The 26328-nt window shown below is 46.9% G+C and overlaps 2 protein-coding genes across 8 annotated transcripts in view; both read left to right on the forward strand.

Annotated features, from left to right (window-relative positions):
• The first annotated feature begins 313 nt into the window (after positions 1-313).
• Chrng (cholinergic receptor nicotinic gamma subunit) lies at positions 314-6422 on the forward strand. The gene is given in 12 exon segments (NM_019145.1): positions 314-500; positions 680-819; positions 1116-1160; positions 1306-1415; positions 2167-2322; positions 3001-3098; positions 3863-4063; positions 4264-4378; positions 4597-4711; positions 5305-5521; positions 5677-5810; positions 6109-6422. Coding segments are annotated over 12 exon segments (1560 nt in total). The 5' UTR covers positions 314-445; the 3' UTR covers positions 6283-6422.
• A 1346-nt stretch (positions 6423-7768) lies between these two features.
• The window catches only part of Eif4e2 (eukaryotic translation initiation factor 4E family member 2), a 28928-nt gene continuing 10368 nt past the window's right edge, over positions 7769-26328 (forward strand). For 2 of the 7 annotated variants that reach the window (XM_063267448.1, XM_063267449.1), the window contains exons 1-6: positions 7769-8410; positions 14556-14670; positions 16724-16858; positions 20889-20993; positions 22535-22687; positions 22780-22916. In XM_063267448.1, coding sequence (XP_063123518.1) covers positions 8391-8410; positions 14556-14670; positions 16724-16858; positions 20889-20993; positions 22535-22687; positions 22780-22916 — 665 coding nt within the window. In that variant the 5' untranslated portion in view covers positions 7769-8390. Of the gene's footprint in view, positions 8411-8715; positions 8888-14555; positions 14671-16723; positions 16859-20888; positions 20994-22534; positions 22688-22779; positions 22917-24466; positions 24729-26328 lie in introns of those variants that run through there. The other 5 variants (NM_001402206.1, NM_001402208.1, NM_001402203.1 and 2 more) reach the window with 4 other exon arrangements.

A 26328-nucleotide genomic window follows, 5' to 3' on the forward strand; every position in this document is an offset into this window, starting at 1 on the left:
TGGTAGCAAAGGGTTGAGGTACTAAGGCACAGTCACGGAGATCCTTGTGTGTAAATCACACTTCCCTGGTACAGAATGAGGGTTCCTGATCCGTCACCACCAGCCGCCACAGCACCCACCCACACCCATCTGTCCTTGGGCATTTGCTGAGTCTCCTAGCGGGGAAAATAGGTGAAGGACCGAAGTGTCTAAGTTTGAGGGTGTCCTGCCTCTGACGGGACTATTCCATCTTTCTTCCCTTGGCTGGCCCACGTAATCTGAGCCCAGCATTGTACATACCCTGGGAACAGCTGACAATGAAGTAGTCAGACAGCTGGTGGGGCCTGATAGAGCTGGCAGGGTTGGCTGGGAGGGGCGTGTAGGCTGACACAGGACACTCCAACCCCCCAACCCCAAGACCTGTAAAGCTACTGTCCTACTCATCACTGGGCAGAACTGAGGCACCATGCACGGGGGCCAGGGACCTCAGCTCCTCTTGCTGCTGCTGGCTACCTGCCTGGGTGAAATACTAGGGATTTGAGGCCTGGGGCGGGGGGCGTGGAAGGAACAGATCAGGAGTACGGTGGATGGAGGGTCTGGGGGTTATCGGTGTTCTGCCTAGTCCTAGCTCCACCCCCTGCCTCCACTTTATCCCTCTGTGCCTCCCTCCCCTCTGGAATGGTCCCCCTGTCTGTTTCAGGGGCCCGGAGCCGCAACCAAGAGGAGCGGCTGCTTGCGGACCTGATGCGCAACTACGACCCCCATCTGCGGCCGGCTGAGCGTGACTCAGATGTGGTTAATGTCAGCCTGAAGCTTACCTTAACCAACCTCATCTCCCTTGTGAGCTGCAGGAGCAAGGGGGGTGGGGAAGAGGCAGGGGGGAGGGAAGCTGGGGGCTGGGGCGAGGGGTGAGGGGATGATGGGTATCACACGGGGCCCCAGAAAAGGGATCTAACCTTAGCACTCAGAACAGCAGAGTCCTACAGTAGGGAAGCCAGGACTCATGAAATCCCTGTGGCTACCAGGTGCTGGGAGGCTGAGAGCCTCCTGGTTCTCTATCAGTGTTGGGTGGAGACATCAGAACCTCGGGGAGGAAGGTATTGGGAGTTTTAGCCTAACTCTCTTCTGTACCTTAGAATGAGCGAGAGGAGGCCCTCACGACTAATGTCTGGATAGAAATGGTAAGGCATCACCTGCTGTATCGGTCTGCTTATTGTGTCCCCCTCCCCCTCCCCCTCAATCTCTTGGGCCCTCTCTGCTGGTCTGCCATTCTCTAGCCTTGTGTAGTGCCAGGCAAAGGCCTGGCAACTGCCTCTTCACCCACAGCAATGGTGCGACTATCGCCTACGCTGGGACCCGAAAGACTACGAAGGCCTGTGGATATTGAGGGTGCCATCTACCATGGTCTGGCAGCCCGATATCGTGCTGGGAAACAAGTGAGGACCTGGGTGGGCAGAAAATGAAGGATACCAGGGCGCAGCCGAATGAGGAAAGTTAGAGAAAGAACAAAAAGAGAGCAGGGGGGCTGGGGATTTAGCTCAGTGGTAGAACGCTTACCTAGGAAGCGCAAGGCCCTGGGTTCGGTCCCCAGCTCCGAAAAAAAAGAACCAAAAAAAAAACAAAAACAAAAAGAGAGCAGGGTGCTGTAGGGTGCAAGGCTGAGGGTGGGACGGCACCCGACTGAAGCTCGGACACGGGCCCAGGACCACTAGACTTGACTCTAGTCCTGAATTCTTGTAACGTGTTAGCCATGTGGGGAGGGGAGTGGTGGTGACAGGCTTTTCCCATCCCTGTAACCTGCAGCCAATTTTAACAGCTAGAGAAACAATTAGAGGTCATCAGGTCAGACACAAAAATGGCTCAATCAGTGTCAGTCACTCCAAAAGAATTTAATGTTAACTATTTTGCCGTTATTGTAGTCATTAATGCAGAGGAAGAGAAACAGGGGTTATGCGGTGTTTGTTGGGGTGCTGTCTCCCTCAGACCTCTCTACTCATCTCAGGTCCAGAGTGGAGATGAGTCAGAGGTTTCTGGGGTGGTGCATGAATGAGATTAGATGCTAGACCCTCAGAAATGTGCCTGGCAGGGGGACTGGTGCCCTCAGACCCCATCCATGCAAAGCAGAGAGCTAGTCTGGGGCTGTGGGAATCTCTGCCCCTAGCTCTATACACTGCCCTATGCACACAGTGTGGACGGTGTCTTCGAGGTGGCGCTCTACTGCAATGTGCTCGTGTCCCCTGATGGTTGTATCTACTGGCTGCCGCCTGCCATCTTCCGCTCCTCCTGCTCCATCTCTGTCACCTACTTCCCCTTCGATTGGCAGAACTGCTCCCTCGTCTTCCAGTGAGACCATTGATGGTGTTAGGGGGCTTCGGGATGCTTTAGGATGGGTCTGGGTGGAGGTGGAAGAGCAGCATCGGAGGCTCCTCAAGGCTGGGTGGCCTGGACCCACCACCTGGGCCTGCTTAGATGATGACATCTGAGCCTCCTACTAAAGTCCTCTCACCTGTCCTCCATAACTCTAGCTTCCTGCCTGGGTCCCAAGGGGAGACACTAATGTCTTTAGTGTGAGGGTGAGAACATACAGGTATGCCTGTATACACAGAGAACCATACACAGGCAGGCTATCCTGGAAAAGAGACACCTGACCAAAACCAGTATGTCACCTGAGCCAAACTTGGGCCCACTGGGCTCAGTTTCCTCATGCACAAGCAGTGAAGGGAGGTTTTGGGAGAAGCTGGCAGGACCCCAAGTGTCCTCTTCCAATAGGCTCGTATTTCTACCCTGTGGTCTTTGTCTTCAGAGACAGGGTGGCTCTGAACTCTTTGGCCAGGCAGAACCCCCAAAGAGCCTGTGTTCCCCTGGCCCTGCATGCTAACACCAGGGCTTGCTGGAGAATACAGAGTGTGACACTGCATATGTCAAAGGCCAATGCCCATAGCTGTCTTCAGACGACCATGTCTGCAGCTTCATGAGCAGGTCTCCCTGCTTTACTTACCTCTTTCCACCCTTGACCCACAGGTCCCAGACTTACAGCACCAGCGAGATCAACTTGCAGCTGAGCCAGGAGGATGGGCAAGCCATTGAGTGGATCTTCATTGACCCCGAGGCTTTCACAGGTAACCCCAGTTGGGATCCCCTGCCCATTCAAGGCTATGACCCATCCCATTAGGTGCTTCAAGGTGAAAACTACTATGTATCATAGAATATGGTTCTCAAAAGATCCCAACAGAAATCCAGATATGGTGACACACATATGTGCTTCCGACCCTCTGGAGGATTGAAAGTTTGAGGCTAGCCTAGGCTACAGAGTAAGACTGTCTTTAAAGAAAACCACAAGAGGGCTGGGAAGATGGCTCCATGGGGTAAAAGCACTTACTGCACATATATGAAGACCAGAATTCACATAATGGTGGTTAGAAATGGCAGCCTATCTGTAATCCCAGCACAATCAGATAGAAACCAAGGATTCCCAGGGCAAAGCTCTAAGTTCAAGTGACAGACCCTGCCTCAGCATAAAAGGTGAAGAGTGTCCAAGGAAGACACCTAATGTTGACTTCCGGCTTCCATGTCTACACACACACACACACACACACACACACACACACACACACACACACACACATATCTATGCACACACATACATGTGAGTATATGCATATGTTTGTGCATACACGTGCATGCACACATATACCACAGACAAGGATCCATTGAGGCTTTGACTTTTTCTACAATACTTTAACTTTGGGAGGGGGATCAATAGTCAATCTCCAATCCCACTTGATCCCTGTATACTGACGCTTGATAAAGTGCATGCTGTCCCTGTGACTTGGTTGTTCGGGCCACACATTTATGCAGGTCACCTCCCCTCTGCTCCCCACAGAGAATGGGGAATGGGCCATCCGGCATCGACCAGCCAAAATGCTACTGGATCCTGTGACTCCAGCAGAGGAGGCAGGCCACCAGAAGGTGGTGTTCTACCTGCTCATCCAACGCAAGCCCCTCTTCTATGTCATCAACATCATCGTCCCCTGTGTGCTCATCTCCTCAGTTGCGATCCTCATCTACTTCCTTCCTGCCAAGGGTACCTGGGTCTGTGGGAGGGCAGCAGTATAGACGCTCTCGGGGAGTACAGGGCAGGCCCTGCTCATGGCACAGGACACCAAAATCCTAGGACAAGGGCAGTGGACTCCCTGTGGGATAAGGGGGTCCCTTGGGGTGTAGGGGTGAAGGGGTGGAGGTGGAGTGGGGAACCTGTTCTGAGAGCATCTTGGTCATGGGCAGCGGGCGGCCAGAAGTGCACAGTGGCCACCAACGTGCTCCTGGCCCAGACCGTCTTCCTTTTCCTCGTGGCTAAGAAGGTGCCTGAGACCTCCCAGGCAGTGCCGCTCATCAGCAAGTAAGGCTAGTCCTCACGTCTGCTTCCCACCCCTTGCCCTTGTTTAAGACCATGGCCTTGTTTGGAAGTGCCTACCAGGGGGGCTATATCCCCAACACAACCCTTCCCTTCTGAGGCTTCCGACATGACCTAGGAACCCGACGGAAGCAGGGTGGGTGGCATCTGGGTCTGAGGTGCCTAAGGGACATTCAGCTTCCTGTTTGCCTGACCCTGGACAGGTACCTGACCTTCCTCATGGTGGTGACCATCCTCATCGTTGTGAACTCTGTGGTCGTGCTCAATGTGTCCTTGAGGTCCCCACACACACACTCCATGGCCCGGGGGGTCCGCAAGGCAAGATACTTACTTCCCTGCCCACTCGGGTGTCCATCTGTCCTTCCCAATCACTTGTGACTCCCTGCACATCCCTGTCCCTATTCTCAAACTTAGCTGCAAATCTATGCTAACATAGGCAAATGATAACATCAGTGCCCAGGGGCATTAATATTGCGTGGCTAATTTATCTACTTTACATAAGACGCTTAAGTGGGTACTGGTGTATCGTCTCTATTTAACAGATAGGGAAACAAAGACACAAAGGGGTTAGGCAGCTTACCCAGTATTACCCAGTTCTCAGAAAGCAGAAAAGGGAAGATTGTGCCTCACCTGCAGCAGTCAGTTGAGAATCATGTTACAGATGTAGATTCCCTAGGTACATCCCAGGTAGTCTAGACTATTCTAGCAAGGGGTAAAGGGTGAGAGTCTGTCTGAAATAAGTGCTGGTGGTTCTGAAGGTCTTGAAAGCTTGGACCTCAAGTTCTATGTCCAGGAGAAAATAGTCAAGCTGTACCAGGCCCCGGCTGCTTCCCCTCAGGCACTGCCTCCATACCCATTCCCAAGCTTGCCCAGCTGAGCAGGCAAGACCTTCCACAACATCCCCTCTACAGGTGTTTTTGAGGCTCCTGCCCCAGCTGTTACGGATGCATGTGCATCCTCGGGCTCCTGCTGCTGTCCAGGATGCCCGGCTGCGACTCCAGAATGGCTCTTCCTCAGGGTGGCCCATCATGACTCGAGAGGAAGGGGACCTCTGTTTGCCTCGAAGCGAACTCCTCTTTAGGCAAAGGCAGCGCAATGGATTGGTGCAGGCAGTACTGGAGAAGTTAGGTGAGGCCCAAGGGGTTAATCCTGACCAGTGAATATAGAGCTGGTTACAGCAGCTAAGTGTAGGGCAAGTGTTCAAGTTGGAGAAAGAGCCCAGGTCTCTGGGAAGAAGTCACATCCCAGTCTACTCTCTTCCACTGACTTTATTTCCCCATCAGAGAATGGTCCAGAAATGAGGCAGAGCCAGGAGTTCTGTGGCAGCCTGAAGCAAGCCTCCCCGGCCATCCAGGCCTGTGTGGATGCCTGTAACCTCATGGCGCGTGCCCGACACCAGCAAAGTCACTTTGACAGTGTAAGCAGGACACGGTGGGCAAGTACCCCAAGTGTAGTGTGGGGACCAGATGGATGGGGTTTTCAGTTTAGGTTCAGTGATAGAAAAAGCAGAGGTGAGAAAAAGCAGAGGTGGGAAGTGGGAGGAGGAAGGGTCAACAGGTCACAGACCATAAAAGAACACAGGTTGGTACCTAGACAGAGGTAAGAAGGCTGAATGGAGAATGGAGGCCAGCTGGAGATTTAACAATGAAAGAGGGAGCCAGGCTGGCTGCTGCCCCTGGTCACACCCCTACCACACAATGTGTTGTTGCCCTCAGGGGAATGAGGAGTGGTTGCTGGTGGGCCGAGTGCTGGACCGAGTCTGTTTCCTAGCCATGCTCTCCCTCTTCATCTGCGGCACTGCTGGCATCTTCCTCATGGCCCACTACAACCAGGTGCCTGACCTGCCATTCCCTGGAGACCCCCGCCCCTACTTGCCTTTGCCAGACTGAGCCAACCAATCACTCCTGCGCCCTGGAGTCAGCCATGTGGGTCATGCTGTTTATGGAGCTGTATTCTCTGTTGATCCTGATGGGCTCCTGGGGAGCAATCATTCTTGGGAGAAGATAGAGGAATAAAGGAATAGGAATAAAGAGACAGAGAGGGACTTCTTGAGTGGTTGGTGATGGGTGTGGTCACATGACTTTGAGCATTTTTGATAAGTCACTTTGAAGCCCTAAGGATCTGCTTTTCATGATGTCATTAACTAGGCAAGGTTTTACCCTTTGAGGCCTGAGAACATTTCCTCCTGTCTTTTTGTAAGATTTATTTTTATTATTTTTAACTGTGTGCATGTATGTATGTATGTATGTATGTATGTATGTACATATGTACGCGTGTATGTATGTGTGTGTGTATTGGGAGTGGGTTATGTGCACATGAGTGAGGATGCCTGGGAGGCCACCAGGGGGTGTCCAAACCCTAGAGTTGGGGTTATAAGTGGTTGTGATTCCCAGACAGTGGGTGCTGGGAACGGAACTAATTCATGTCTTCTATAAAAGCAGCTCTTAATCAGTGAGCTATTTTTCCAGCTCCAACGTCTTCTCTTTTGTGAGCTTTCTCTAGAAGGTTAGTAAGAGATGTGGGGAACTCTCTTAAAAGAAGGGAACATGAGCTGGATGTGGTGGAGCACGGCTTTAATCCTAGCACTAGGGAGGCAGAGGCAAATGGATCTCTGTAAGTTTGAGGTCAGCGCACATAGTGAGATCCCATCTCAAAAAAAGGGATGGGGGTGGGGTGTGGAAGCAGCTCAGTGGTTAAGAACGCTGGATGCTTTCCCAGAGGATCTGGGTTTGATTTCCAGCACCGATTCGACACTCATAACCATCTGTTACTCCAGTTGCATGTGACACAACACCCTCCTCTGGCTTTGCAAAACGCCCATGCATATGATGCAGACACGTGCACAGGCAGAACACCATACACACAAAATGAAAACAGGCCTTGTTTTTAAAAAGCACTAGGAACTAGGGGTGTAGGATATAAGTGTAGAGTCTTGGCTTTTTTTGAGGTCTAGAATGTAAAAAGTGTAACCCATTTTAACCAGCATGCTGGATGTCACAGCACAAATATGTTCCTTCAGCAGTACCTTCCCATTCGTTTGATGTAATACTCCACCTTTCTTCCTCTCTCTTCTCAAAAGCCAGGGTACTTGCAGGGCTAGGACCAAATTCACTGGGCTGGGTCTGACAGGAGAGGTCTCCCAGACTCCCTTAGAACAACATGTCATGAAATAGGATGACCCCTGAGGTCGTCCTGGGGAGAAAAAACATGGCCTTGCTGAGTGACCAGGGGCAACCATGGGCCAGTCCTGGGACACTTTCCTCACCTGTAAATACAGGCAGGAACATCAATTTCTACCCCTCCCCCCTGGAGATTAAAAATAAATATCTAATAATGGAACATATTCAGCAGATGGGTCAGGAAAATGTGAGTTGCATCATCAACCAGGGAATTTATTCTTGTGTATCTGATGTATTTTGGACAGCCCTTAGGAGTGTGGGGACAATGACTTCAGTTGAGGCAATGATGAGTGAGACCATCTCAGTACTCAGTAAGTTTGTCACCCTGGTTCGACTTTTCCCCCACATCACCTGATATATAGTTCCAGGCAGGCCTAGAACTCACTATGTTGGTCGGGCTGGTCTGAATCTTCCTGTCTCCATTTCCCAAGAGCCAGAATTACAAATTTGTTTGGAGTATTTTTTCATCCTCTCCAAACACCAAGAGCAAAGGATCAACTCTCAGAGATGAACAGTTGGTACCATTTACTAAAGGTTACTGTGCCTCACATTGCCCCTGGAATAATCCATGGGGAGGTTAAAGCAGATGGCTGGCTGCGTAGACTATGCTCAGTGCAAGTGGCCACCCCACGACTGCCTTGGTTGCAACTAGGGCAGTCATCTTGGGCCACCCCTCAGGGAAAGAGGCCCCGCCCAAAGCCTGAGCACTGACGTTCCGCAGAGCGCCCCGCCAACCGGAAGTAGCCGGGCCCTTAGCGATGGGACCCGGCAGAGCGGAAGTCATTCCGTGAGGCAGTGGCGACAGCGGCGGCGAGAGGATGAACAACAAGTTCGACGCGTGAGTGGCGCGTGGCCGCCCCCGGGGCCCCTTCCCCCAACCGTCCCCCGGGACCGCTCCCGCCGGGGCCGGGCGCGCACTCAGCCGAGCCGCTCGCTCCCGGGCCGCCGCGGCCCGAGCCTTCCTGCGCCCGCGGACCCGACGGGGCCGGGAGAGCGCGGCCGAGGTCGCCGGGACCCTCTGAGCCGCTGGACCCCGGCGCGGCACGGGCCGGGGGAGGGGAGGCCGCGCCGCCCGGAAGGAGATTTTCGGACGCCCCGCCCTGGTGGGTGCGGGCTGCCGGCGGCGTGGAGGGGCGGGACCTCAGCGCTTCGGGTGTTTCCGCAGCCTTGCTGCCTTCTCTCTGAAAGCGGCTTCCCTCCCGCACTCGCTCTGCGTCCTGGGAAGGTCACCTCTCCCTTCCGAACCTCGGTTTTGTCTTCTGCAAGCGGGGACGGTAACAGAGCCCGTGTCCTAGAGTTGGGCAGCTGCGATGAGGTAATGGGGCAGCCGCGATGAGTACTGTGGCCTCTCGAGTACGGAATGCTTTTCATCTGAGATTCTTCCTGCTTCCTCCGTCCCTCCACCCTGCACCCCCCCACACCCCGTCCCCGTCTTCCAACTCTTAGTGGCTGCCCACTCCTGCATTCTTTCAAGTACCCACTCTCATCTCCACTTCCAGCACGGAACAGTTGGGAAGTACAGAGAAGAAATATGTGTGGGGGGAGGGCATCCCCCTCTTAACGATTAGATCTTTTAGCGTTTAGAAACAATCTTCGTTTTCATCTAGCAGCACTTGAGTTAGTATTTCTCAAGAATTGTATCTTTCGGTAGATTATAGTGCTCCTTCCTCTATAATTTATAGGGATCTAATCTGTCTTCTCATTCAAAAACCTACGGTTTTAGTTCGAGGCCCACTAGCTGTTTGACAGTACAAAAGTTCTCCAGTCTGAGCTATTGCTCTAACCTCCCTAGTGGTTAGAACTGGAAGGACCAGATCACGCTCTGTAATACTTAGAAGTAGTGTGTAAAATGCTGAGAATGAGCTGTGAAGGTGGTGAAGCTGCAGTTTTTCAATGCAGTGAGTTCTGATGTGCAGGCTCAGGAAGTACTGGGATTGGGATTCCAGCAGTCAACTTTAGGGTTTTTTTTTTTTTAAGGTTTATTTATTATATGTAAGTACACTGTAGCTGTCAGAACGGGGCACGGATGGTTGTGAGCCACCATGTGGTTGCTTCTTTAGGTTTTCATGGTGGCTGAGTGAGCTCTGCTTCTTGAGAAAGCCTGAGTTCTTTGCTTAGCCTGGCAGGATAGTGATCCCTTGGCCTCCTGTCACAAGCCCTGCAATGCCTAACTTCCTATCTGCAGCCCTCCCAACCTCTTCTCCTATTGGAACAAGTCAAACTGCATCCTAAGAAGATGGTTTTTAGGTCACTAGTTATATTGGTCAGTGTCTCTGTCACTGTGATGAGATGCCATGACCAAGGCAACTTTTATGACAAGATTTTTTGGTTTTTCTTTTTTTTTTTTATTTTAAAAAAACAAAACAAAACAAAACAAAGCCACACACCTAATCTTTGTAATTCTTTCAAACATTTCTGCTCTATGGTGTCTAAGCATTCAAATATATAAACCTTATTCTAACCACCACAGCCACCAAGAGGCATCACCATGGAATTTTTTTTCCCCTAACTTTTTTAGGTTAGCATAGAGAGTAACAGGGTCCATTACAACACCTTCATACTCATGAGTCATTACTCTGTTGTTCTTCCCTGCCCCGCTGAACTCCCCCATGTTCCCCTCCTCTAGTTGGTTTCCTTTCTTCCAGTTGTCCCCACTTCTGCTGCCATATTATATGTATTATATTTCTCACTGTCTTCTTCATAGTAACTCTGCAGAAGAGATCTTGGCATGTTTTCTTACAGTTAAGGAAAATGAAGCTTTTCAAGGTTAAGTAACTAGTGCAAGATAGCCTGAAAGGCCAGCTCAGTCTCATTCAACTTTGTTCAAGTGTCTTTATCAGCACTTTGCAGGGTGGTTTTAATTATTTATATAACTGTGAGCTGGTGTAAGGAGTGGTTTTTTTTTTTTTTTTTTTTTTTTTTTTAGATTTTATTTTATTGTATGTGAGTACACTGTAGCTGCCTTCAGACACACCAGAAGAGGGCATCAGATCTCATTACAGATGGTTGTGAGCCACCATGTGGTTGCTGGGATTTGAACTCAGGACCTCAGGAAGAGCAGTCGGTGCTCTTAACCACTGAGCCATCTCTCCAGCCCGGAGTGGGGTTTTTTTAACGCCTGCCTTCTAACTTTGCAGAAAAGGACAAAAATAAAAGCTTGCCTTTATTTGAAATTAGCGATTAAAGATGGTACCCTTGTCCCTGGTTTTGGTTTGTCATTTCAGATTTTCTTGTGAAAACCCTGCAGTTTATAGAGTGTTACTCCGTAGTTGGAGTCTGTACTCTTTCTCACTTCTCCCCAGAACTTCCCAGAATCATTCTCAGCGTGCAGTCTCCAGTGAGCGCAGTAGTATGATCTGATGGACACAGATTAAAGAGGACCTCTAACCTCCTTTAATATGTGGGCTCTGCCTCTGTGAGTGTAACCAAAACTGCTACTAGCTTTAAAGGGTGGTCATTAGACTCACCAAGTGGCTAGGTCACACTGCCTTTCATGTTATTAACATGTGGAACCCTAAGATGCCCTCTCAAGAAGTACAGCCCCAGCTATGATAAACTTGGTTTTCAGATCCTGGGTTTTGGGAGGCCAGGCTTGATTTGGTCCCTATTTTATATGGTCCCTTCCTGTCATTAGCTTTTGGCCTATTTTTAAGTGTTTCTAAACCACCTAATTTGATATTGGGAGATCCATCCATTAAACATGTTTGTTTTATATTCGTGCCTGGTGCTAGAGATACCAGTGGAAAAATTAGATAAAGTCCCTCCCTGCACTGAATTTGCTAGTCCAGGGAGTATTGAGAAGTACCTAGGCAGAAGCTTAGAGAGCTAACCCAAGTGTCACTTAGTCTGAACAGGAATTGAGTAGTTTAAGTAGTTTAGTCTGTGGAGTGCTACTGTTTTAGTGTGTACTCTACTTTGGCTCAAATCCAGCTTTAAGCTGGGAAGAACAGCTTCTGAAAAGCAGGTTGTAAACCTTTGGCTTGGGTGTATGTGCAAAGAGCAGGTTAAAGCAGGGTAGATATGGTGGACATACCCTTAAAATCTCAGGAGGCAGAGACAGGTAGATGGATCTCTGTGAGTTCAGTTCCAGCTTGGTATACATAGTGAGTTCTAGGACAGCCAGGACTATTTAGAGAGACCCATTTTCATAAGATGAGAGGGTGAGGCGGGGGGATGTTCATTGGTAGAGTCCTTGCCTTTCATAAAGGAAATGCTGGGTTTTATTACCAGCATCCTCAAAACTAAAATAAAGACCAGTGCATAAAGATACAAAATGAAGTCCATTGAGGTTCCTACTTGCTGGCTTAGAAAGGCGTCTAAGATGGTTTCAGAATAATAGCATTGTTTCTTCTCTGCCTTAACTGGTTTTGTTTTCTTTTTGTTTCCTAGTAGCAACCAAAAGAAAACCACTAGAAAGGAAAGGAATATAACACTTTTCTTGTGGCTGGCAAAAATGAGAGGTCCTAGGTGACTGTCCTTCTTCAACCAAAATCTAATAAAATGACCTCAGAGGCTATAGTAGGGCTTAGGAGAAAACAAAGGGTCTTGTATCCCTAGAGGATGTGTTACAAAAGAGAGTTGTTTGGGGCCAAAAACAGTAGAAAAATCTATGAGGTATTCTCGGTTCTAGATCAGAGGATGGAAATGGGCCTTGAGATGCTTGTATTATACAGAGCAGAGGAGAGGGTTTGGTTTGACCTATACTGGGAGAGAGTAGGGACTGTTTCCAAGAGAACGTGAATCTTGAAGAGCAGTAAACCAGGAGTGGAGGCATGACTCCATGCTGAACATGGTAGGAGTGGGGCAGAGATGGGGACCTGCACTTAAGTGGACACAATAGGAGTGGAAGGGGGTCATAGAGAACAGGCAGGAGATGTTTGGGGGACATGCAAACAGAATGGCCCTTTGCACCAAGTCAAGGCTTTATATACCTTATCTCTCCTTAGTTCTTTGAGGACAGGTACTCTGGTAGCCAGTGAGCTGCTTGGTAAATGTTGGTAAGTTTTAATTCATGGGCATTATGTCCAAGGCAGGCTTGATTTGAAAAGGAAACTAAGCAAAACAAGTTTAACCAAGGGGAAGGAAGTTTAATAAGCACAGGTAATGAATGTCTCTGAGAAGCAGACAGATGGCAGTGTCTGCACACCTCTCTCCACTTGCTCTGCTTGCCCATGTGGGAGAAAGTGGGCTCTGGGTTGGGATCGTGGAATGCCTCCTTGAGCCACTCTAGAAAGGGTGAGGGTGATGCTTCAGGTCCCTGTTTAACCTCACATGCTCATCAGTTCCAACTCCTTTCTCTCTCTCTGGACTGCCTGTCCCTTTTGCTCCGAGTCTTGATTCTTTCAAAGACCCTAAAGCTGGTCCAGCTTCTGAATCCTTCGTCTTTGTTCTCTTGGATGAAATCAATATAGAGAGAGGAGTCAGTATTCTGAAGAAAGGTTATGAGGCATAGGTTGTTAGGCAGACTGGACTGCCCTTTGCTCCTATGCCTTATCTAGTGGGGTCTTGACCAGGTGGGGATGTGGAGATCTATCACAGGGAATGGCCACATGAGTATCTCCTGCAGTATGGCTGCCTGTTGGGCAGAGCAGGTACCCCACACAGGACTAGCTTATTCATCCTGTTATTTACAGGTGCATTTTATACGTTAGCCATTAAAGATGAGCAGACAACAAACACCAAGCACCACCACTTTCCAAAACACAAACTGGTATGCACCATATTTCTGAGTCTGTGTAGGATGATATCAGTTACAACTGAGGTGTGCTGGGACCTGTCTTGAAAATGCCTGATTCCATTTTTTTGTATATACCATTATAGAACCCAAAAGATGATTCTGGAGAAAACCTATGGGCGAATGGGCTAATTCTGGAGTGAATGCCATTCTGTCTCCTCCATTTTTTTTTAAAGTATGTGTATGGAGTAGAGAGGTCAGAAAACAGCTTAGCAGGAGTAGGTTCTCCTTCCAGTGTGTAGGTTCCAGGGATTGAACTCAGTCCCCCAGCTTGACCACAAGTGCCTTTGCCCAATGAGCCACCTTAGCAGACTGAGCAAATGCACTCTTATTTTTGTGCACTAACCTGCTTGTTTTTGTCTGCATCTGGTGGGGCTTAGGTGGTTTCACAGTTGACTCTGCTTATAAGACAACACATCCACTCCTCCTTTGGTTTTCCTTTTCATTCAGTCTTTGTTCTGTGTCATCTGTGTTTTGGGTGCCAGTAATAATGAGATGAGGTATGATACTGTGCTAAAGAAACCCTCTGTCTCAAAGAAGAAACAGACAGGGAGGAGTGGCACCTTGGACTGGAAGCAAGCAAGGTGTTTGCCAGTGAGAAGGGCTGATGTGTATGAGAAGGGAGAGGAGTAGGCTCTGGACAGGACTGAACTTCTAAAGTCTTAGGAAAAGCACGTTGTGTTGAATGCTACTCTAGAGGATAGGTAATTAGGAAGTTGATGGTTGAGCATCTTAAGGACGCAGGTTCATTAGCAGATTCACATTTAGAAAGTGAAGAGGATGGGTGGAGAGGAGAGACTGACATCACACCCACTTATAGACCAATGATGAACTAGATGACTGGAGAAGGATACTGACCTAAGGTGTGGAACGAGGGCAGCTGGGAGAGAGGTGGAAGGAGTGGACGTGACAGTATATGGGCAGGTTTTAAACTTGGAGATGTCAGAGGAATTTGTCCAGAAATTCTAATTACCAGTTTGTTTATTACAACAAAATCCAGCTCTTTAACTGCTTTGTTATGCTGCTGTTGGGAAACTGAAAGACTGTTCACTGGAGCCCATGGGGTAGCTAATTTAATAGTTTTTATTTAATATTCCTGGTTTGCTTTCCCTTTGCCCTTCTCACAGACACATCTCATAGGCCTGGGGTTTGAGTGACTTCGGGATACTTAGTAGTTCTCTGACCTTATAGTTTTGTTAGGTAACAATAGTTTAGTGATGGAATGACATTATTTTGCTTTCCCTTGTAGCTTAAAAGATGATGACAGTGGAGACCATGATCAGAATGAAGAAAACAGCACACAGAAAGATGGTGAGAAGGAAAAAACAGACCGAGATAAGAGCCAGAGTGGTGGCAAGAGGAAGGTATGTTTGGGGTTGTAATACAGGTGTCGTGTGCCTTGATTATCTCATTATCTCTTTAGAGCAGATTCACTCTTTTGGAATCTGACTGTTCTTAAAACAAGGTTGAGGGGACTGGAGAGACTTCTCCCACCATGTGCTCTTAACGCACACACTCTCAAGCACGTATACTCATGGAGACATAAAGATCGGGGACTAGGGTACTACTCCGAGGTCGGTATAAGGCCTTGGGTTCAATCCCTAGCACTGACAAAAGGGAGGAAAGGTATGGAGAGTGGGGGAGAGGGTATAAAAGAGGACACGGGGCACTGGGTATGACCAAAGCCTGGTGGATGTGTATATAGGAATGTCACAGTGAAATCTTTAGTATGCATCCCTCATTACAAGTTTTAAAAGATGGTAGAATGGCTCTTCTTCCTCACTCTCACTCTTCCTTCCGCTCTTCCACTCTCACTCTCACTCTCTCTCTCTCTCTCTCTCTCTCTTTCTCTCTTCCTCTCCTCCTCTCCTGGCTTGACACGATAACCTCTGTGTGTGTGTGTGTGTGTGTGTGTGTGTGTGTGTGTGTGTGTGTGTGTGTGTGTGTGTGTGTAAAAAAAAGATGGTAGAATGACTATAGTTTATTTTGGAAATTATAACTTCCTCTTAATGTGAAGTCTTGGGGTGCTGTCCTGCTATAGTCTCCTCATATGAGATGGGCGAGTGAGGGCTCTCACCTGGAGCTTTCTTTAAAGGCTACTCAGTAATTCAAATCCTGCACATTCCTGTTTTAGACTTTTCAGTCAACAGTAGTACGCATTGAGAGTGGCTTGGGATACAGAGAATTTAGGAAATGAAAGAGAAGTAGTAGATCAAGTTTCTCAGTATTATAGCACTATTTATCTGATAATCTGAATGCCTGCTAAGCAGGCCTTTTCTTACAAGGTGGTAAGAAGTCACAAAGATAGCAGGCAGTGGCAGTGTGTACCTTTAATCCCAGCACCCGGGAGGCAGGCCAATCTCTTGAGTTTGAGACCAGTCTGGTCTACAGAGTGAGTTCCAGACAAGCTAGGAGTACACAGAGAAACCCTGTCTAAAAAAGAGAGAGAGAAGGAGCTTATGTTCATTGAGCACTTCCATTGTGACAGTCAGTGACCAAGCTCTTGGTGCCTCTAGTCATTTGTTCTTCACAGTGACCCTTCTAGGTGCTTACTGTCCTTTCCTCCGTCTTGTAGACGGTTGCTGAGGCACAAGAAGGTTAAGCAACCTGCCCGTCTTTAGTAATGGACATTGAGGAGGTGGTACTTGGAGTGGGCATATGTTGAGATGATGAATGCCCATGGTGTTATGAGAAAAGCAGAAAGTCGTGTTACAGCAACTTAGAATCAACTAACCCGTAAAGAATGTACTATGTGAGCAACATTAAACATTCAGCTTCAACACATTGGAAATAATTGAAATTATGGTAATATTTTCAGTTGTAGAGGTAGTAAGGAACTACACTTAAAAGACAAAACAAAACAAACCACTGTCCGTGTTGCTCTGACTAGCCTGGAACTCAGTCTGGAAACGAAAATGGCCTTAAACTGACAGTTGCTTACCTCTGCCTCCCAGTGCTGGAATTAAAGACTGTGCCACCACATCTGTTAGGATTGGCATTGGCACTGTAAAATGTTTATTAGGAATCAATGGCACAAGCCTGGTGATTGAGTTCAATCCTCGATCCCACAGTGAGAAGGGAAGAACCAGTCCTGAACACTCTCTTTGACCTCTACACACACACCATAGCGTACATGCTCCCACATTCTGTCTGCCATACACATGCATGAGAGTAATAATCATAATTTACAAAAACAAGGTGCTACTCTTACAGAGGACCCATGCCAGATACCTCACAAGCCTCTTCTGGCCTCTGCAAGCACCCACATACATGCATGCACATGTGCATGTACACACACACACACACAGAGTATATAAATATGAATATAATATAAATAGCACAATAAAATGGCCTTTCAGCATTGTAACCAATGAACTAAAAGTTTGCTTTGAGCTAATGACTTTCTGTACTTCCCAGGCTGTTGTCCCTGGACCAGCAGAACATCCCCTGCAGTACAACTACACCTTTTGGTACTCTAGGAGAACCCCTGGCCGTCCCACCAGTTCACAGAGCTATGAGCAGAACATCAAGCAGATTGGCACCTTTGCCTCTGTGAGTACTTAGTTTGCTGAAATATTCTTTGGTATGGCGCTCCTACCTGCGTTTCTGTCGCTGTTTATCTACTTTCCTAGTAACCGGTTACACATTCTAGTTTCTTTATGTGGCTGAGTTGCGTTCCCAAGATCGTGTTTGTTCAGCTCTTAAGTTAAATGTTAGACATCCATATGTAACATTTAGGCAATTTAAGTGTGGGAATGGTAGCTTTGATCAGAAAGGCATAATATAAAAATTAAAAAGGGTTTTGGTTTGAGGTTTTTTATTTTAGCAGATATTTATTTAATCTTATATACAGAGTGTCATAAGAGAGACGGTTTCATTTTATATATTATCTATCATGAAATTAGATTCTGATAAAATTGTTTTCGTGGATGCCATCAATACAGATTTGTTTAGGCTCCTCACCCCAGCCCATCCTTACCCCCTCCTTGTCTCTTTACTGCTTGTAAGTTTGTAAATTTAGAGACCCTGACGGCAACTAATACCAGTGTTGTTTTATTGAACAAAGATTTTCCTGCAACTCTATATGTGATATGTTTAGTCTCTGTTTGCAGAATCAGTTTTCTAAGAATGGGTCTTGCTGTATAACCCCAGGCTCATCTGCATCTTGCCATAATCCTGTCTTAAGTGCTGGGACTACAGATGTGAGCTAACACAGAAACCACCGGTTTTGACTGTCTGCTATGTGAGAATATTAGACTAATTCCAAGTCCAGTTGCAACCTCTGTGTTAGGAACAACTGGTTAAACATAAGGACCAGAGAAAGAACTGGGAAAGATGTTTCAGGGTTTTGTTAAATTACAGTTTTTCTCTTGTGACATGAAGAGGTTTGCGATCAGCACCCTCAGTATTCCCTGGACAGGTGATAGAGCCTGGAGTCTGCTGTCATAATTCATGGCATTAAGAAATGGCCTGTGGGGCTGGGGATTTAGCTCAGTGGTAGAGCGCTTACCTAGGAAGCGCAAGGCCCTGGGTTCGGTCCCCAGCTCCGAAAAAAAGAACCAAAAAAAAAAAAAAAAAAAAAAAAAAAAGAAATGGCCTGTGGTGGAAGCAGTTGGATGTCTGAGTGGAAGGCTTAGAGGTATACAGAGCAAGTTCCATAACAGTCAGATGCTAAATCCCTCCCAGAGAACAATGATAACATGAAACCTTTTTCAAATCCAAAGCAGTAGTTCCAGTGTTGTATCTTTTTTTTTTTTTTTTTTAAGTTTCTTTTCTTCTTTTCCCTCCTTTCCCTCCACCTTCCCTTTCCTTCCCTTTTTAGAGACAGTCTCATTTTGCTGGCCTAGAAATCACTGTGTAAACTAACTAGGCTGGCCTTGAACTTACCATGGTTTTCCCTGCTTCTCCCACTATATCTGGCCTAAAGGCTTATTTTTTACTTTTTCTACATGTTTGTGTATATGCACGCATGCTTATGGGCACCCTCAGAGACCAGAAGAGGGTATTGGGTTCCCTAGAGCTGGAGTTATAGGTGCCTTCTCTTGTGGGTGCTGGGAGTCAAACTCCAGTCTGGAAGCACAATGAATGCTCTTAACCATTGAGTCATTTCCTCAGCCCCAACAGATGTCTGTTCAAAGTTCACTGTAAGCCAAAAATACTGTTCCTGACTTGGAGTAGAGGCCCAGAGAGGACCTGTTCTCGTATTCAAGAAAGGGCCTCTGGGATCCACCCAACACAAAGCAAGGACCAGCACAGACTGTGATAGTGTTTGTTGTGAGACAGGGGATTGCTAGACCTCATACTGGCTCGGAACTTGTGATTCTTTTGCCTCAGCTTTCTGGAGCCTTAAACCACATTCCTGGCACTAGGATACTGCTCTTGCAGAGGACCAGTTGAGTTCAGTTCCCAGCACCATGTCAGGTAGCTCACCACTCCCTATAATGGAAGCTCCCAGGAATCTGATATCTTCTGGCCTTGTGGGCATGTGCATGGACAAGGATACACACACATAAATAAAAATAAAATAAATCCTTTTTTTTTTTTTTTTTTTTTTTTGGTTCTTTTTTTTCGGAGCTGGGGACCGAACATTAAAATAATAAGACATCTTTCAAAGTTTAATGGTTGTTTTTCTCTCTCTCTCTCTCTCTCTCTCTCTCTCTGTCTCTGTCTCTGTCTCTGTCTCTGTGTGTGTGTCCCATGCACACACGCACACACACAAGTATAAATGCCCAGAGTTCAGAGGTGTCATATCCCCCTGGAGCTGGGGTTGCAGGTAGTTGTAAGTTGCTTGATGTGGGTGCTGAAAATTGAAAAGTATGTGCTTTTAGCCACTGAGCTGTTTCTTTTATCTCTATTTTGGCTTGAGTACAGATTTGTATATTTTGCCTAAAATATAGGCAAAAGTTTAGATTACTGCTCACTGTATATGTTACAGCCACTTAATATTCCAAATTACTACATGTACAGGTAGGCCCAGCAGTTTCAGAGATGAGGTGTTGAATTAAAATCCCATAGATAGCATTAGTTTCTGGTTTTGAACTATATAAGAACATGTTGTGTTCTGTAAGGCAGCTGGAGAGAACAACTTTTTTTTACCTGATAGGAGTCAGTTTCTCTTGCTATCTAGATTTAATAGGCCTCAATATTTGACAACACCTGTTTCCTACTGCACAGTCCTGCTGAGTATTGACACGGTATTGACAGTTACTGGTAGTTATTCCTGCCTCATGTCTTCTTTTCCTAAAGTGCCTCCTTCCTGCCAGGGCCTACAGGTATCTTCTGTAGATCACAGAGACCAGGATGAGTGTGAGTGAGTTTGGGGTTGTTGGTGTTGTTGTTGCTGTTATTAATGTTTTTAATTTGTGTGTGCACATGTGGTATATGTAGTGTGTGCATACCTGCTGAATGTCTGCAGAGGCCAGAAGAGGATATTAGATGCCCTGATGTTGTAGTTGCAGGCAGTTGTGAGCCACCTATTGTGCGTGCTGGGAACTGAAAGAGCAGCAAGCCCTTTCAACCACTGAACGGTCTGGATTTCCAGCCTCTGGGTGGGTTGTTCAGTTGGTTGGTTTTTTGTTGTTGTTGTTGTTGTTGTTGTTGTTTTTGTTTTTGTTTTCGATGTAGGTAGGGTATCACTATGTAACCCCATCTGGGTGATCCATGTTCCCTAGATCCTGAATACTGGAATATAAGTGTATAAACATACTTGAAAGAAAACTATAAACCTAGTTTTCCTGTTTAAGGTATATACAGAAGAGACATAATCTTTCCAGCTGAGAGGAGGAAAGAAACCATAACCCTAGCTCATACACTGTCTAAACAAAAGAAAAAAATTAGATTTGACTCTGTGAGTATATGCAGGTGAGGCCTTGTCTCCTGACATACCTCAGTATGAAAGAAAGGTTTTCAGTTGTGCAGAGAGCTGGTGCTGTTACTATTCCGTGAGAGGCCAGGCTTGTCAGTGTGGCCTCCTTTTCCACCTCAAAGCTGCTGACGGACCCCAGCAGTTTTCACCAACTTTTTTTTTAGATTGTAAATATTCTATCTGTATTAGTGTATATCTGCACCACGTGTGTACAGTGTGCAAATCTGAAGAGGGTATTGGATTCCCTAGAACTGTTTGCTAACCACACATGGTTATGAGCTGCCATGCCAGTGCTAAGAAATGAACCTGGGTCCTCTGGAAGGTAAGCCAGAGCACTTGATCCTGAGCCAGCTCTCCAGCTGGGTTTATCCTTGGATTGAAAGTATTAGGTGTTTTTGTTCTTATTTTGTCTTGTTTTTCTTTGATTAAACTGTACAAGCCAGGCATGGTAGTACATGCTTACAATCCTAGCACTTGGGAGGTGGAGGCAGGAGGTAGGTCAGTTGAAGACCAGCCTGAGCTACAAGAGACCTTGTCTCAAACCAAATAAAAAACCTATATGATGGTCTTCTTTCTACCCTGCTCCAAATGAAAATGTGTCCCCAAAGAGGGTACCCAAGGCAGGATGTCTCCCATGTTTCTGTTCTCAGTAATACAACTGTGTGTGCGTTCAAAGAAGAGATAAAGTCCTTGTACTCTTGGCTCTTCTTTCTACAGGTGGAACAGTTCTGGAAGTTTTACAGCCACATGGTCCGTCCCGGGGACCTGACAGGCCACAGTGACTTTCATCTCTTTAAAGAAGGAATCAAACCTATGTGGGAGGTAAGGACTGGCATCTCTAGCTGCTTTCAGGAGCAGACTTTTTCTTTACTTATTTTAATTTTAAGTTCTGCCAAGGTTAGAAGAGTTTTGAAATTTTCTCTCAAAGCTGTAACACGATTTGCTAAGTCTTGGGAGCCTGCACCTCTAGGAACAGTCATTGATGCAGTCGTACATGTTCTTGGCTTATGGCTTTGAAGATGGTCCTCTCTTAAGGCAACTAGTATAAGAGAAGGTTTAATTGGGGCTGGCTTAACAGTTTCAGAGGTTTAGTTCATTATCATCATGGCAGGAAGCATGGTGGCGTTCGGGGAGGTGGGAATTTGTTGAGTGTCCCGATTCATAGGCAGCAGATGAGACTCTGGGCTTTTAAACCTCAGAATACACCCCAGTCAGCTCTTGCCCTAATAAGACCTTACCTCTTAATCCCTCTAATTCTTTCAAATAGTGCTACTTCATTGACTATGAATTCAAATATATGAGCCTATAGGGACCATTCTTATTCAAGCCATCATAGGTACTGTCATTCAAATGGTGCTGTTAAAGTAGTAAAAACTTTTATAAAATGTCATTGTTCCCTCAGAACACATCTATGTGCATATGTATGTGCAATGCATTTGCTAAGTATACAGAGGATTAAAGTGGCTGGAAAAAAACTTTAGAAGGGGGGGGGGCTGGAGAGGTGGCTCAGCGGTTAAGAGCACTGACTGCTCTTCCAGAGGTCCTGAGTTCAAATCCCAGCAACCACATGGTGGCTCACAGCCATCTGTAATGAGATGTGATGCCCTCTTCTGGTGTGTCTGAAGTGTACTCATATACATAAAAATAAATAAATCTTTAAAAAAAAAAAAAAAAACTTTAGAACGGGAAACTGGAAGAGAGCTCTGTGATCTCTTTGAAGAACTGTCACTTGGCTTCTACTCCACGGCCAGAGCATTTTTCTAAGGAAAAAAAATAAATGTTGAGAAAATGTGGAAAGTCCTCTCTTCCTTCTGGCTCAGTGAGACATGTTCCTCCAGTGCCTTGGCATCTTCTTCCTGCTTTACATATTAAACTTGTCCCTCAAGACCAGCCTGAGTGTTTCCTCTGCGGTTCCCACTGTATGCTCTCTCACCACACCATGTGCAGATACAGTAGTACTCATTAGGCTGGGTGGCTGTAATTAATTCGTTGTGCGTCTCTCCTCAGCTCCATTGTGCCTGTGTTAAGATCTGAGCTTCTGTCTATGTTCTTGGTACTTAGTGATGGTCAGATTTTAGCAAAAATTGATTATGGCCTGTGGTTGAAATAGTTTCACTGTGGTTCCCGAAATAGTTCAGATAAAGGTGGATACTTTTTAAAAGATCTGTTTAGTCCTTTAAAATTATTTAAATCAATGATTTTTTTTTCTTTTTTTGTTCCCTATTTCTTCTTTTCTTAACATTGAAATAATGTCAGATTGGAAAAGTGGCTAGACTTGACTGTTCTTCAGAAGTATTCTTTGGTATTCGCAGATGACATTGTGGAGCAGTAGTTTACCCGAGACGCTTTCTGTCTTTCTATAGGATGATGCAAATAAAAATGGGGGCAAGTGGATCATTCGACTCCGGAAGGGCTTAGCTTCCCGCTGCTGGGAGAATCTCATCCTGGCCATGCTCGGGGAACAGTTCATGGTTGGGGAGGAGATCTGCGGGGCTGTGGTCTCTGTCCGCTTCCAGGTAAGCCAGCCCAGGCCATTGTTCTTTCTGAGTCGCCGCCATTCTCATTGCTATTTCTGTTGGTTTGGTAATTCATTCTGTTCCTCCCTTAGGAGGACATTATTTCTATATGGAATAAGACTGCCAGCGACCAAGCAACCACAGCCCGAATCCGGGACACTCTTCGGCGCGTGCTTAACCTACCTCCCAACACCATTATGGAATACAAAACTCACACCGACAGCATCAAGTACGTGTTGGGGGGTTTGGGGGGGACAGGTCCCTGAGCTTAGCAGAGTTAACTCCATAGTTGGTCCCAGACAAATGTGGTCACATGACACTGACTTGTGATGCAGGGACATATCAGCCCCCTCCAGGGCTTTGGCCACTTGCTGAAGTTCTTATTAGTGAGGCTCCGAGGACCTACTGTGAGGTGCTGTGAAGCAAAGGGCCCTTCTTCAAAACCCAGTTTTCCTGCCTGGGCTGGCTTCTTTTCTACAGGCTATCTTGTCTTTCTTATGCTAACCACTATTTTAAAATGAAAGACAAAGCTCTTTCAGAAGTTTCTCTGTCTGTTTTTAAAAACAATTATTGAACAATAAAATCCTCTTCCCTGCCCACCCTGACCCCACCTTTGCATGTCTGTTTAACCTGTTAGCCTAGTCTGTTCTCTTTGTCTTGGGAGATTGACTTCTTACCAGGAGTGGTGACTCTATTTTGTATGTATAGAACTGGAGTCTAGATACAGTACAGTAGGTTGTGAGAGAGGAGAAGGGAAGGTAGAGCCACAGGAGAAAGAAGCTTTGTATCCCACTGAAGACAGTGAGTGCTCTCCACATGGAGAATCACTGGTGAGGGCTTCTCCTTCAGGGACAGTGACAGAGATGAGCTCAGGTCATTATGAATGGCTTCTAGATTGTCTCAAAGGTGGAAGGAAAACCAGCCACCAGGAGTCAGGTCTTTATGTTCATTGTCTCCTGTGGCCCTGAGCCAGTATGTGCCTTTGGCAAGTCTCTGCAACTGTATCAGTTTCTCCAGCTATGAGGTGGGAGTACAGAAATAAATAGTAAGGTTGTGGTTAGGCTGGTCTAATCTTTGTAACTGAAGGTCCTCAGAGCAAGAAAGCTTTTACGGACCAAGTATCATTGCTGTCGTCATTAGTGCAGTGCCATCATCATGCCATTCCTATTCAAGACTAATAGTAAGACAGTAGTTGTATCAGCAGCAGTAGACTATGTGAGACTCTTTCCCACGTGTTCACATATGATGTCGTGGTGGAGTTCACTTATACCAGCTAGGTGCCAGTTTTTGACTGGGAGGACTGCCATAGGCTGGTCCTATATCAGATGGCTCTGACTCACTGGAGCCACCAGCACTCATTTGCCATCTGTGGCCTTGGTTGCTTGTCTCAATAATCCTGTGTCAGCACTGTTTTTCTTAGAGCAGGTCTGTCTTACACTCTGCTGCCAACAGAGATAGTATCTGCCCTCCTGCTAGGTTAGTCCAAGCTCAGAAAGTCTACATCTTTCCCTAGGATTCTTGTTTGCTGGGTTCCCATTTAACCTGGTTAGGAAAGGGAAAGAGTAGTTTCCATTCACTCCCCACTGTTCCCCCTTTCTGATACCTGGAGGCAGTTCATCTTGACTTGTAAAGTCCCATAAACAAATCCTTCCAGGACCTAGGAGCCTCCGGGACTCCTGCCCTGCAGCTGTAGCACCCTCCTCAAGACCCAGATGCAACTTTCCCTTGCTCCCCACTCTCTTTCCTCTCCCAATGAGCTACCTTTTGCACTTCCACTAGAATGCCAGGCAGGCTGGGCCCCCAAAGGCTCCTTTTTCAAAACCTCTGGAAGCCGCGATTGAATGTGCCATGACACTCTCCCTCTCTGGATGGCACCATCATTGAAGCTGGCGTCATCGGAGTCTCTTGTTCTGTTGGCGTGCCACCTGGAAGACCCTTCTGTCCTGGACAAGAGGAACGGAAGAGCATGTTACCTTTGAGAACAGGCTGACAGCAGCAACTACTACAACAGCTGAGATCACAAATAAATGGTGCTAAACCAGCTTGTCTCATGCTCTTGCTCTTTATGGTGCATCAAGATGTGGCCTCTGGATTGACTGTCACCACTATCAAGGGATGGCATACAGACTTCTCCATGCAGGGCCTGGATTCAGGGAACGCAGCTTCATAGCCACAAGCCCATTGTGTATTCATGGTACTTTATTCCAGGACTGTTGTGGTCTGACATTAAATAAGGAGGAGACGTCTAACTCTCAAGACCCAACTGCCTGGTGCTCAAGTGTACTAGTTTCCATCCAGTTAGACTGATGGCTGGCCCAGAGTGGCGGCTGAGTTCAGGGCCAGTTTGAAAGTCTCGTATGGTTGGAAAGGGGTATCCTTGGCTTTTCTTTGCTAACTTCCATTTGCCTTTAGTTCATAGAAATCTCTTGCTTGGAGCTAAAGCCCTGCTTCTGTCTGTCTGTGGCCATACATACATACTTTTTTTGCTTTGTGCTGATGGGGTATTCTCTCTGGTGCCAAAGCTGCTTGGCAACCTCCTCCCTTTCCTTGCAGAGTAGATTGTCTTCCTCTTTGTTAGTCTTGCTTGGTAAGAGCCCTTCGTTCTTTCCAGCCCAGGGTTACTGTGCCAGGGTCAAGGGTGAGAGGTGCCTTCATCTTAGGGGCAGGGGGCTTCGCCTCTGAGGTAATCTGAATGTACATGTAGTAGCCTTGTGAGTGCTCTGGCTTTGGCTTATGTGTGTGAGCAGCTTGGCTTTTAGACCATTAACCTGCATGGAGAGTTTCAGCAAGCTTTGTTAGCCATCCCCAAAACTAAAAATTAAAAAGAATTTTTGTGCACTCTGGGTTGTCTGAATGGGAGATAACTGCAAGGTTGAGTTTTCCAGAGTGCTTTGTCCAATCTGACAGCAGCACACTCCTTGACTCCAGCTGGCTGACTTAACCCTAGTTGTATGCCTAGGAGTCTACAAACCGTGAGACCTTAGGCTCCGTGTTCTGGGGTTGCTTGTGTCATTGCTGCTCTGTCACATTCTAACATGTCTAGAAAAGAGATTGGCTGTAATACAGAAAGCCTTTCAGACATTGACTTTATGGGGCCTCTGCCTTATCTTCACTGTGAGGTACACGTGCATTGTAGCTGCATCAACAAACTTGATGCCACCGAGTTAGTGTATCGGCAGCAGACTGATCTGATCCCAGTTGCCTTGGTTTGTTCCTTGTGGCTTTTATTTGAGCCAGTGAACAGCACCTGCTGAGACTTGAGGACGTGCCAGCAGTAATAGTTGTTTCCCAAGTACTCTGGAGATCAGGGCCACTAATAAGCAAGGAGCATGGTTTGTGAGGAGTTGTTGAACTTCACTCAAGCGTTCCTCCAGCTTGCTGTGTTTCAGCCCAGTTTCTAGTGTCTGTCTTTCCAGCCTTCCCTGGTTACCCTGCCGGTTGCAGTTTCCTGCAGCACCCCTGGATGAACCAGGAAATAGCTGTCACCCCACAAAGAAGCCATTTTGTTTGGTCCTTGCGTTGCTAACCAGCCCTAAGAAAGATAGAGCTTATTCACTTGTATTTATATCAGATCACAGCTCTGGAACTTGCCATGTAGTCCTCACTGGCCCCCAACTTCACATGAGTCTGCTGGGATTAGA

This window comes from Rattus norvegicus, chromosome 9 (genome assembly GCF_036323735.1).
Source record: "Rattus norvegicus strain BN/NHsdMcwi chromosome 9, GRCr8, whole genome shotgun sequence".
NCBI lineage: Eukaryota > Metazoa > Chordata > Mammalia > Rodentia > Muridae > Rattus > Rattus norvegicus.